General features: G+C 39.9%; 1 protein-coding gene across 7 annotated transcripts in view; it reads right to left on the bottom strand.

The window, feature by feature from the left end:
• Window positions 1-1603: 1603 nt before the first annotated feature.
• The window catches only part of CDC27 (cell division cycle 27), a 53043-nt gene continuing 41379 nt past the window's right edge, over window positions 1604-13267 (bottom strand). For 4 of the 7 annotated variants that reach the window (XM_058676628.1, XM_058676629.1, XM_058676630.1 and 1 more), the window contains 5 exons: window positions 11661-11778; window positions 9012-9140; window positions 4539-4613; window positions 3374-3530; window positions 2515-2675 (listed from right to left, as the gene is read on the bottom strand). In XM_058676628.1, the coding sequence (XP_058532611.1) occupies window positions 2593-2675; window positions 3374-3530; window positions 4539-4613; window positions 9012-9140; window positions 11661-11778 (562 nt within the window). In that variant the 3' untranslated portion in view covers window positions 2515-2592. Of the gene's footprint in view, window positions 2676-3373; window positions 3531-4538; window positions 4614-9011; window positions 9141-11660; window positions 11779-13267 lie in introns of all 7 variants that reach the window. The other 3 variants (XM_058676632.1, XM_058676634.1, XM_058676631.1) reach the window with 2 other exon arrangements.

Here is a 13267-nt window from a genome sequence, read left to right as displayed (position 1 = left end):
TCAAATGTTACTTGCAGTTCTTGGAAAAAAATAAAAATCTTAAAATAATGAAATACAGAAAAAAGTGGGGACCACCTTTCATTATTTTGAGTACCACCATTCTCTTGAAAAAAGTCCATTCTTCCAAAATCCCAGAGTCAAGAACCACTTCCATGGGGGAAAAAATCCAATGTCACACCTTAACTTCTGAACAACAGTGTGTAAGCACACATATATGCATGTATGTATGTGTGCAAATGCGCGTGTGTATGAAAGCTTAAGCAGAAAACAGGAGGGCAAAGCACTTTCTACTTCCTTCAAAATAACTTCTGAAATCTGAAGCAAGTATGTGCTGCTTATTCTGGTTGTCTGATCCCGATTCCATGCCAAGAGAGAAGAAACAAAAAGAGGAAGCGAGCAGTAAAGCAGGTGGGGGAGAATTCAGACACCTAAATGACTCTAAAAGCAGGTGTGAGAAAAATAAAAACAGCTCAGAAGTGGGATGAAAATTCCCTTAGCTAGTTTTGTCATAGTATACACCTTCCATGCTTATCCTTGCGTTCTTGGTCTCAAAATCAGTACCAGAATGCTTTTCACCTCTGGCACAGGACATAAATTCCTATACAAAAAGAAAACGATTACACTGCAGCAAATGATGTTCTGAGCTGAACTCTCTCCAGACTTTCTAATACAGAACTCAGGCGACAATTTCTATGAAATTCTAGATTTGATACTGTTATACAGCTGGCTTATGATTTGCTCCTTAAAAAAATAAAAGCATCTAAAATTAAACATTATAAAACTGCTGGATAATAAAATGGAACATCTGTTAACATCCAAGTGCTACCCTTTGGGAGCTTTTCAGACATTCATTTATTCCCAACCTTTCCTAGTCTTACTTTTATATGTATTTTTAGACAGCACACATGCATAGATTTAGGTAGGAAATTTTGCTAAATACCTCTCTGGCACCCAAGACTTCATCAAAGACTCTAACTTGAAATTATTTATAATGTTCAATTGAGAAGATTAACGGTAAATTATAGAAAACTGCTGAGTCTATAGGTTAATAACTTTTTTCTTACAGCTTTTGTAATTACCTTATTTTCACAGCTTGACTAACAATACAGGTAACCAGTAGATAAGTTTGTCCTTCATCAAATAACCCCAAATAATAAACGTAGGCCTGTCAATTCATAAGAAACTATAATTTGTTATATTCTGACATTGGCACTTTATAAAATGTTAACAACTAAAGTTCTTCTAAAAATTTCAATACATTACAATAAGGGATATACACAATTTAAGACTGTTTAAATCTGTTACTGTGAAATTCCAATAATTCCCATTCTATATGCATAATTAGATCTCTAAAATTGTGGCATTCCCCAAAGACACCAACCTACATTATGACAAACTCGGGGGGAAGACTTGTCTCCTTCACAAGAATGCTCTTTTCTCAAGTTAAAATTTCCAACATCCTAAATCCAGTCACTCTCAGGAAATGTCTTTATGATTTACACTACTGAAAATAATCTGAAGCAGAGAACTGAAAAGGATGGAAATGGATTCAATGCAAGGGAACTGCATGTTCCCGGATTCCACTTGAACACTTAGAAAAGTCAAAGCATACTGTTTGGAACAAATGGAGGCTCAAAGTTAGGATACAATTCTGACTGTATTAAGGCTTTCACGATCATGATCCCCAGAGTCTCTCCACGTTAGCATATTCATACTGATTCCCACGGTGAACTTATAGGTCATTAAAGGCTTTGTTTTGGCTTTTCAGTGGGGAACCACTCTACCTTCTCCAAATATTAAAGGTGATCCCACGGAGTTCAAAGACAAGAGGCAATTATGGTCAGGAACAACTTTAAAGTTTGCAGTACCAAGACAACAATGACCAACACTCTGAAGCAAGGTGGATAAATTCAAATTCTTGGTTAGATATTCAGCATTCTTGCCAAGAATAAGTGTACACACACTGTATGGAGGGATATTTGATTTCTACATATGGGTCTCAATATGCCCAATATATTCATTTATATGAGACACTGCAAGTTTAAAGTAATTTACATTCCTTGGCAATCAAGTTACTCTGTTATAGGCATTGTCTTTTATTGTTTCATCTGGCACTTGCTAACACCATTCTTGAAGAACCTAGAAAGTTAGTCTAGACTAACCTAGAAGGTTAGTCACTGTTTACCAGGAACAGAACCAATTAAAACAAACTTTGGAAAAATGACCAAGAAATGCTGGTTCTTCATTTCTCATATCTAATGGTTTCTTCAAGATAAAACATAACTCTTTGTTCCATGATAGTTTTCCAACAAAGGAGATTAAAGAAAAAAAATGAAAAAGAAAAGAAAGTTCCCCCCCACCGCCCCCCCAACTAAATTGTCGTTCATACTGGTAAAAGAGCCAGTCTTATTAGCAGCTAAATATTGCACTGCCTTTCATTCTGTGCACAGTCAGGGTCCAATGACAGCGGCACATTCATGGTGTAATGGATGACGACACTGCCGGCTCAGAGGGAAGTCTCAGCACACGGAGGGTCAGCAACATGTCAGCACTAGTCACACATCCAGTTGCAACAGCCTGATTTCCCAGAAGTTAAAACTCATCACTTTCAGCTGCATGTAGTTGTGTGTCGTCGGCATCTGTCATGCTGCTCTCCTGGGATTCATCTGTTCCCACTTTAAAAACAAAAGAAACATCGTAAAGTGTCTGACAGATACATCGCTGCTAATTTCAGAAAACAAATATGGAAAAACTGTATCATATTCGGAGATTAGAGTCTAAAGGCCCTTAAAATATTGGTATCTGATTTTATAGCAGGTCACCTCTTCCTAATGACTTCCTTATTCATGTCTAGGAATTAGAAATACCTCTCTGAGGAATCCCCCATTTCCCCTGAAATAGACATCTCTTCCTGCCTCTCAAATCACTGACTCTACTTTAAGTACAGTCTATGGGCCAGTGCAGGGACGTAGTAAGGTAAGCCTCTGTCTGTGATGCCAGCATCCCACAGAGGCGCTGGGTCATGCCCTGGCTGCTCTGCTTCTGATCCAGCTTCCAGCTTATGGCCTGGGAAAGCAGCAGAGGATGGCCCAAGAGAAAGTGCCTGGCTTTGGACCGGCCCAACTCCAGCTGTTGCGACCATTTGGGGAGTGAATCCATGAATGAAGACTTCTGTCTCTCCTCTCTCCACTAATGAAAACTAGACCCAAAACCAAGACTTCTCACTTGATTCCATAGGTGCTTTATTATTACCTTACCCGGTTCACCTAAAATTCCATTTGGTATAAAGAAAAAACCATGGATGAAAGAAGCAGTCCATCAGTCCTGTGTAAAAGGCAGCTTTTGAACATGCAGAATTATGCACAATACTCACTGATGTGCTCTTCTTGAGTTATGGGCTCCTCATCATCTGGAAGATAGCGTTTATCAATTGCCTCTTTAATCTGGTTATTGGCTCCTTTAGGATCTAAATCCATAGCCCAAGAGAAATTCATCAGGGCGAGGTGTGTCTGACCTAATTTCTTGTAAACCTAAGAAGAAACAGCAATACTACATTTTTCATTAAGTTGTGAGGTTCAGCTGCAAGATTCTCAACATTTAAAACTCCAATCAGACTCCTGATTCATGTGCTCAACCTCACCCAGATGTGGAGGACACTGTCATCCTACAGATGAGCTCACACTGACTTCTGAGTTCCTTTTGAATATTTTCAGATATATTTTCAGAATTCTTTGTTTCTATCTTTCAGGTACTGATTTTCCAATAAATCTCCCTAGGTTAGAACAATTATAATGGCAAGAAACAGACTCTCAGTTGTTTCCTTAACACTCATACAAAACAGCAGGGCAGGCATCTGATGTAAGATGCTTGGTTCCGCGGGCGAGGGCCTGGCTTTGAGTCCTGGCTAATATATCCTCTGGGAGGCAGCAGGTGGAAGCTCGAATTGTTGGGTCTCTGACACCCACAACAGGAACCTAGGTTAATTTTTAGATTCCTGCTTCCAGCCTGGCCTAACCTCTGGCTGCTGTGTAGGCATTCAGTGATGAACCAATGCATGGGAGATTTTTCTTTCTTCTTTTCAAACAAATATGGACAAAAATTAAAAGAAAAAGAGAAAAAAGTTCATTCATGCTAACTTTAAATATAGTTGTATCAATTCAATATCCATCCAAAATTTAACTAATTTTTTAACAGATTGGGCACCCAGGCAGTTAAACCAACTAATAAAGGCAACGCCGAGCTATTAATGCTCTTCTTTTGGGGGAGTTCTAAGTGTTTCATGGAGAACTGGAAGCTACATGCCTTCTATTTGGGTTAATGACTTGCCTTTGGCTGTAAATCACTGATCTATTTCAAGTACCATTCTGGGTTAGAATTCTGGGTGTGTGTTCTTGCACCTTCATTAGGATATTATCTTCAATGTCAGAACTCAATCCATCATCCCCAGAGCACTTTACTCAGAGGCCTCACTGATTAGATCATGTCTAAGTTTATATTTGATATGAAAAGTCAGTTAGGACCATGGCCCCAATCTTTACCTTTCCTATTAAGAAGTAAACAAGGGATTCTTTGGGAACAATTTGTTTCAATTCTTCAAGTTCTTGTAAAGCAGACTGAAAAAGCAAAAAAAAAAAAAAAAAAGAAAAGAAAAAAAAGAAAAATTTTACATTTGACTAAGCAACTATGTTTATTAGAATTTTTTTTATTAAAGATTTATTTATTTTCATTACAAAGTCAGATATACAGAGAGGAGAAGAGACAGAGAGGAAGATCCTCCGTCCGATGATTCACTCCCCAAGTGAGCCGCAACAGCCGGTGCTGCGCCTATCCGAAGCTGGGAACCAGGAACCTCTTCCGGGTCTCCCACACGGGTACAGGGTCCCAAGGCTTTGGGCCGTCCTCGACTGCCTTCCCAGGCCCCAAGCAGGGAGCTGGATGGGAGTGGAGCTGCCGGGACTAGAACCGGCGCTCATATGGGATCCCGGGGCTTTCAAGGCGAGGACTTTAGCTGCTAGGCCACCACGCTGGGCCCGAATTTATTGGATTTTCCAAGTCATTTTAACAAAACCTTAGTATATCCTAGTCAATTTAACTTCCTGATTGCATTAATCCTTGTGAAAAGTAAATGAAAAATACTTAAGTTACAACAGGATAAAAGAAATGGTGGGCACTCACCATGGTATTCTGAAAACCCCTTCCCTGCTCACATCATTCAGTGAAATACAAAAGGGGACTTGCTTTTGTCACTATTCTATTTAAAAAGAGCCACCTCATACATTGTGTGGATGTGGTTTGAAAACTAGCCTCCAGAACAAAGTCACTCTGTTCCGGTTTCCTCCCTGAGCAAGTATCTGTCCAAATTTAACTAATAAACTGAAGCTTAATCTTTTCAAGTGAGATAAAATTATCTAGTAATGTGACCACACTGCTAAAGGGTTGGGGAAATGAGGAAAAATACATGAAAACAAGTTAGTTTTGTGTGGCCAGCATCATGGTACAGTGGATTAAACCACTGTCTGTGACATGATTATCCAACATCAGGGCACCAATCTGAACTCTGGTTACTCCATTTCCAATCCAGCTGTCTGCTAATGTGCCTGGGAAAGCACAGGACATGGCCCAAGCACTTGGATCCCTGCCACCCATGTGAGACACCCAGATGGAGTTCTTGGCTCCTGGCTTTTGTCTGGCCCAGCTTTGACCACTGTGACTACTTGGGAAGTAAACCAGCAGATGGAACATCTTTCTTGTTAAACAAACTGAAATAAACCTGTAAACAAAACAAAAAAATCACACACACACACACTAAAACCAAATCAAACCAAACCAAACACACACACACCTCACCAAGTCATGTTTATAAGTACAACCAATGAAAAATTGGAAGTATGGAGTTCCCTAACTGAAAACTAAGCACAGTCCATCCTCTATGGAATAACAGAACTGGTATCTCTCTCTCTCTCACGCACACAGTTTATATATTCATACACACATATATTTTATAAATACACTCTGTAAGCATACACATTTCCTTACCTCCCGGTGTGTATGTGTCTATCTATATATCTAATCTCTGCTTTACTGGTTTACTTCTGGCAAGATGAAAAGAAAAACCAGAAGCTGATGTAGAGGGTAAGGGGGAAAGACTTCTATTTTTCATTTGGTAGATTTCTTTTAGAATTCTTTTGAACATCATTAATATTGTATTTTACATCCCTGTAATGTCCAAAAGAAAAAAAAAAAGAAAGTGGCACAGCCAGCACTAGAATTGGCACCCACACGGGATGCCAGTGCTGCAGGCAGACGATTAGTCTGCAATGCTGTGGCACTAGGCTCCTGAAAGTCCCTTTTGAAGACAATTGGGTTCTTATAATCTGCTTTTATAGTCAATACATTACAATAGTTTTGCAAAAATTCATGTCTATTCATTTTAGGATGACAGTGAAAGGGGGAAACAACATCTAGATGTTGTTCTGAGAGTAGATTTGACTTCCTAACTCTTTGAAAAGGTTCTGAGGACTCTTTTTTTTTTTTTTTTAGATTTATTTATTTTATTACAAAGTCAAATATACAGAGAGGAGGAGAGACAGAAAGGAAGATCTTCCATTTGATGATTCACTCCCCAAGTGAGCCGCAACGGCCGGTGCTGTGCCAATCTGGAGCTAAGAGCCAGGAGCTTCTTCCTATCTCCATGCAGGCTCAGGATCCCAAGGCTTTGGGCCATCCTCGACTGCTTTCCCAGGCCACAAGCAGGGAACTGGATGGGAAGTGGAGCTGCTGGGATTAGAACTGGTGCCCATAAGGGATCCCAGTGCATTCAAGGCAAGGACTTTAGCCGCTGGGCCACTGCGCTGGGCCCGGTTCTGAGGTCTCTTAAGATGTTCCAGACCATGCTGTAAACTCCACAGAAAGCCTGGGTGGCAATCCCTGTGCTACACTGCTACAACCCACATATTCACTTTCCTCACGATGGCATGTTATGACTGTTAACCAAAGCTCATGTTCTCCCCTCTGAAGAACTACCTCCTCTGACTCACTGAGCCACAGCAAGATTTACCACACACATCAAATAGGGTAAAAGGTGCACCTGGTGCAGGCACAGAGAAGCTGGGGTGGCTCTTCACTGTACATTCTTTGATTTCAGAGTCAGAACATTTAAAAAACAACCAGTAACTTCTTCATACATCCCCCTGCATCAAAGTATGTCTTAATTAAGTCAAATTCCAAATTCATACCCAAAAATGTCTGTAACTATGTATTACCCTGAACAACTGATCAGTTTAGAAGTTAGGTTTCTCAGATATGACTGATTTACAAGGCATTCTTGGCAGATACACTGGCATTAAAATGGCTTTAAAAAATAAAAGAAAATCCTTCAAGTGAACAATCTCACTTTATTATTTGAAAAAGTGTAATAGACAAAAGCATGACAACAAACACTGAATTAATTCCAGTAAACCAAAAACTAAGGAGGTAAAAATGGAAACCTCTCATTTTTAAATAACAAAAAACAGCAGGACTAAAAATCTACTACTCCATTAAAGAACTAATGTGTGACAGAAGTACTTTATAAATTTATCCTGAAAACTTAAATTCTAGATTTTTTTCAGTAAGCTTTTCTTCTTCATTCTTTTCAGAAGTGCAAATCTTAATTTACTAAAACCAAAATTTGAAATTTAATGGAAAATTACTGTTTGACCTATGACAGAATAAATTATAGACAAAATGCAGGGACCAGCAGTGGGTTAGTTGCTGCATGAAGTGCTAGCACCCCATATGGGGGATGTTTCAATCTTGGCTGCACCATTTCCAATCCAGTTCCCTGCTAGTGTACCTTGGAAAGCAACAAAGCTTAACGCAAATGCCTGGGCCCCAGCACTCATGTGGAGACTCAGATGTAGCTCCAGGCTCTTGACTGACTTGGCTCAGCCCCAGCTGTGGCTGCTATTTGAGAAGTGAACAGCAGATGGATGATCTGTTTCTCTTCTCACAGTCTGTCTTTCAAATATAAATCTTAAAAAACAATTCAATGTCTTTTTATGTTTCCTCTTTCTGAGATTTCCTTATCTTCCTACTTCAAAACCAGTTACACGCTGCAGATCCATAACATCACACAGAGGAATAAACACATCAGATTAGTTCTAGTTTCCATATTAGAAGATGGCATAACTGGGCCCAGCATGATGGCTCAATGAGTAAATCCTCAACTTGCAAGTGCTGGGATCCTATATGGGCACTGATTCAAATCCTGGCTACTCCATTTCTTACCTAGCTCCCTGCTTGTAGCCTGGGAAAGCAGTATAGGATGGCACAAAGCCTTAGAACCCTGCACCCGTGTGGGAGACTTGAAGAAGCTCCTGGTTCCTTGCTTTGGATTGGCTCAGTTCTGGCCACTGAGGCCACTTGGGGAGTGAACCAGTGGACAGAAGATCTTTCTCTCTGTATCTCTTTCTCTCTGTAAATCTGCTTTTCCAATAAAAATAACTAAATCTTAAAAAGAAAAAAGCTGTGATAACTCACTATACTTCTCCTCTACATCCTCCACATGAACTATTTCTGCATTATTTGGTTAATGTCTATACTTCTGGTGGCATACTAGATGGCAAATTCCTCAAAGACAGGAAATGTGACCACTTTACTCAGCACTATATGCTCCTTATGCTTGACACATAGTAGGTACCCAGTAAAATGACTTACTGAATAATGTGCACACATTCACTTGTCACCTGGTAAATATTTTGATCCTAGAAGGATAATTTAGGCTATTGTCTGGTCACTATCTAAAGGAAAAACTGCCATTCTATGTACAGAACCTTTACAAGTGATAACAACATATTCTTAAATATCCACATACTCATCTATTCCATGAGTACTGCATGAAGAAAGAAAAAACAAATAATAAAATTAGTGTTTTTTGAAAATGGAGAAAATGAAAAGCCTTGGATCGATATTATAGCATAAATACTTTTACTCTAATGCAATGCTGAGAACCATTAAGAAATATGTCTTACCTTATATTTTTCATTTGCAAATAAAACTGAGGCTCTGTGAAATTTGCATAGAGGATTCTTGGGATCAATAACAATGGCTTTGTTTAGGGTATCCAAAGCCTTCTCAGATTTTTTCAGTGCATGCTGAACCTATAAAAAATAAAAATCATGTTAGTGCTTCCTCTTGTTACCATCTATTGAATATTGAAAATGTCTCAACATGCACATAAAGGCAACAAAACTAGGGGCTTATACCATGCAGTAGCAAACTAATCCTCGCCAGCAACACCAGCATCCCATATTGGCACCAGTGTGTGCTGCGGCTGCCCCACTTTTGATCCAGCTCCCTGCTTATGACCTGAGAAAGCAGCAGAGGATGGTCCAAATCCTTGGAACCCTGCACCCATAAATACCCAGAAAGAAAGCTCCTTGCTTTGGATCAGCTTGGCACCTAATATTAAGGCAATCTGGAAAGTGAACCAGCAGATAGAAGACCTCTCTGTCCTTCTATCTCTGTAAAATCTGACTTCAGATAAAAATAAATCTTTTAAAAAAAGTAACGAAATAGTAGAGATGAGGTTATAAGGTATAAACGGATCTTAACTGCATTAAGTGGAGTAGCAACTGACAGGATTAATAGATTACCTCTCAAATTCCTTCCTATTCTAGTCCAAATGCTTCTCTTTGAAAATATCTAGGTCCTGGGCCCGGCGGCGTGGCCTAGTGGCTGAAGTCCTTGCCTTGAATGCACTGGGATCCCATATGGATGCTGGTTCTAATCCCGGCAGCTCCACTTCCCATCCAGCTCCCTGCTTGTGGCCTGGGAAAGCAGTCGAGGACGGCCCAAAGCTTTGGGACCCTGCACCCGTTTGGGAGACCCGGAAGAGGTTCCTGGTTCCCGGCTTCGGATCGGTGCAGTGCTGGCCGTTGCGGCTCACTTGGGGAGTGGGTCATCGGACGGAAGATCTTCCTCTCTGTCTCTCCTCCTCTCTGTATGTCTGACTTTGTAATAAAAAATAATAAAATAAATCTTAAAAAAAAAAAAAAAAGAAAATACCTAGGTCCTGGCCTAGCATGATAGCGCAGTGGTTAAAATCCTCGCCTTGCACACACCAGGATCCCATATGGGCGCTGGGTTCTAATCCCAGCGGCCCCGTGTCCCATCCAGTTCCCTGCATTTGGCCTGGGAGAGCAGTTGAGGACAGCCCAAAGCCTTGGGACCCTGCACCTGCGTGGGAGATGCAGAAGAGCTCCTGGCTCCTGGCTTCAGATTGGCTCAGCTCCAGCCGTTGTGGCTGCTTGGGGAGTGAACCATCAGACGGAAGATCTTCCTCTCTGTATATCTGCCTTTCCAATAAAAATAGATAAATGTTAAAAAAAAAAAAAATACCTAAGTCCAAGAATGTTCAGAAACTTCCCTTGGTATCAGAACCTAGATGCAACTTTGGGATGGTGCTGTGGTATAGTAGGTAAAGACACTGCCTACTGTGCCAGCATCTCATGGGAGTGGGTACAAGTTCTGGCTGCTCTACTTCTGATCCAGGTCCCTGCTTATGGCCAGGGAAAGCAGTGGAGGATGGCCCAAGTCCCAGAAGCTCCTGGTTCTTGGCTTCAGACAAGCCCAACTCTGCTGTTGGCCATTTAGTCAGTGAAGCAGCAGATGGAATATCTCTTTCTGTCACCTCTCCCTGCCCTGAGACCCTCTGTAAATCTGCTTTTCAAATAAACAAATCAATCTTAAAAAAGAAACAACAATTACGTATACTGGCTCCAGATCTACCACTGATATATATTCATAATGACATTCAAGGCTTAAAGATACAGCAAAATTGTAGTAACTTTCTTTTGCAAAGATGTATTTATTTTTATTAGAAAGCGATATACAGAGAAGAGAGACAGAGAGGAAGATCTTCCATCTGATGATTCACTCCCAAGTGACTGCAATAGCTGGAGCTGAGCCTATCCAAAGCCAGGAGCCAGGAACCAGGAGCCTCTTCTAGGTCTCCCACGTGGGTGCAGGATATCAAGGCTTTGGCCCGTCCTCGACTGCTTTCCCAGGCCACAAGCAGGGAACTGTATGGGAAGTGGAACTGCCAGGATAAGAACCAGCACCCATATGGGATTCTGGCGTGTTCAAAGTGAGGACTTCAGCATTTAGGCCACTAAGCTGGGCCCAAATTTTAGTTACTTTCAAGTTGAAAAGGCAAGCAAGGCGGGGAAGATTTGAGAAGGAGGGAAGAGGTAAATTTCAGATCCTATGGAATTATATCATAAAATAATAAAATAAATATATTTTTAAGATTAAATAAAGTTCACATAAAAAAAAAAAGGCAAGCAAAACCTTTCCCATTCACAAAAAAACCCTGCACATTTAATAGGTCTTCTAAGCACCAGGGTCTTCAAAACTACCAAGAACCTGCATTTACCAACTGTTTCATTCAGAATAGAACACTTTTACCAAAATTAAAAACTTGCTTGAAAACTTATTTTACATTAAATCATTGAAAATTATTGATAGTAAGGGAAAAATAATTTAGGATATTTTAAGAAAAGGAAACCAAATTCTGTCGCAACAACAAAATGCATCAGTTTTCATTACGTAATTAAGTTAGTAATACACACATTTCAAATGGGAGATAAACAGAGCAATACGGTAATAGAGTTACTTACTACTCCAATGTGGCAAAGTAAAACTGAACTTTGAGGGTTGATATCAAGTGCTTTCTGGAAATGCATTTCTGCAAGGCTGAATTTTTCCTGCTTATAATAAATCATTCCTAAACCATACCTGCAAGTAGAAAACACAGTATAATTTTAGGCATATGAACTGTTGGCTACTAATGTAGTTTAACTGATGAAAGTTCATGTCCAATATCTGGCATTGTAATGAACAATGGAATGATTTTGGTGGTCTTGGTGGGAGCCAATAAGTATCACTCTTTATACAAAGTAGTAAAGCATTTTAATCATACTCAGAAGTATCAACACCAAAGTATGATAATATCCAAAAATACTACAGTTTTTATTGAATAGAACTTTGTTATGCTCTTTAGGTGAATTATTTCATTTAGTCTTAGGAGCAATCAGGAAGTTACTGGTTTTATTCTCAAAAATTTTTATCTATCTACCTACATACATACCTACCTATTCATTCTGTATCGCTAAAGGGTGGAGAGAAGGAAGGAGAGAAAAAAGGGAGCATTCTCATCTGCTGGCTCACTCCCAGATATCTGAGAAGGCTGGGCTGGCTGAATCCAAAGCCTAGAGCCAGAGACACAAGCCAGGACGGCACATGGCCGGCAGGAAGCCACTCACTTGTGCTATCACTGCTCCTCCAGGGTCTGGCTTAGCAAGATGTTGGTGTCAGGAGCTACAGCTGCCTTCAGTGCCAGTGCCAGGTATCCCAACCACTATTTTAACCACTAGTTTAACTGCTCTCTCATTTTTGCATAAGGAAAATGAGGTTCAACAATGTATTTAAAGGAGTTAAATTCAGAGGAGTTAAACAATGTATTTAAAGTCTGGAAGTATCACACTTCAAACCTCCCCGCCCTAATCAGAGGCCCACATAGGTGTGCAACCCTTTAATCTATGTAATCAATAATAAAAATAAAATAAAATTACAAAAAGTTCTGGAGGTGATCAGAAATTTCAAGGAATTTATTTGTGTGAAAGGTAGAGTTATATAGAGAAAGAGAATCCTCCATCTGCTGGTTCACCTCTCAAACTGCTGCAGTGGCCACAGCTGGGGTGAGCTGAAGCCAAGGAATTTCTCCTGGGTCTCCAATGTGAATACACGCACCCAAGTACCCAGCCATCTTCAGCTGCTTTCCCAGGCACAATAGCAAAGAGCTGGACTGGCAGTGGCGCAGCTGGGATTCAAATAGATGCCTCCCTTTAACGTGAATTTGGTGATAATAATTTGTTTCATGCTAGTATTTGTAGTTGTGTATATGCCACATTTTAGGCAGTGTAGCCACTTAGAAATGAGATAAAAAAAAAAAAATACATGCACATACCAAAGTGTATTTTAGTAATTTAATTCTTTAAATTTACTGACAGAATAAAACCCAATTTATTAGTTCAAAAAAAAAAATGTAACAAAAAATTAGAGTTATGCTTTTAAAATTATACCACTTGATATTTAAGCTCTTCAGTCCATCAAAAAAGTGTAGTAAATGCCAGCAGTAAATACGGAGTTGGGAAAGAAGCAGAAACAAATTGTTGCCTAACTTCTCCGTTTGATAAAATTAATGACTTCCAGCACCAGTATTAAG

This window comes from Ochotona princeps, chromosome 17 (assembly GCF_030435755.1).
Source record: "Ochotona princeps isolate mOchPri1 chromosome 17, mOchPri1.hap1, whole genome shotgun sequence".
Classification (NCBI taxonomy): domain Eukaryota; kingdom Metazoa; phylum Chordata; class Mammalia; order Lagomorpha; family Ochotonidae; genus Ochotona; species Ochotona princeps.
This window is presented reverse-complemented; position numbering and strand designations above follow the sequence as displayed.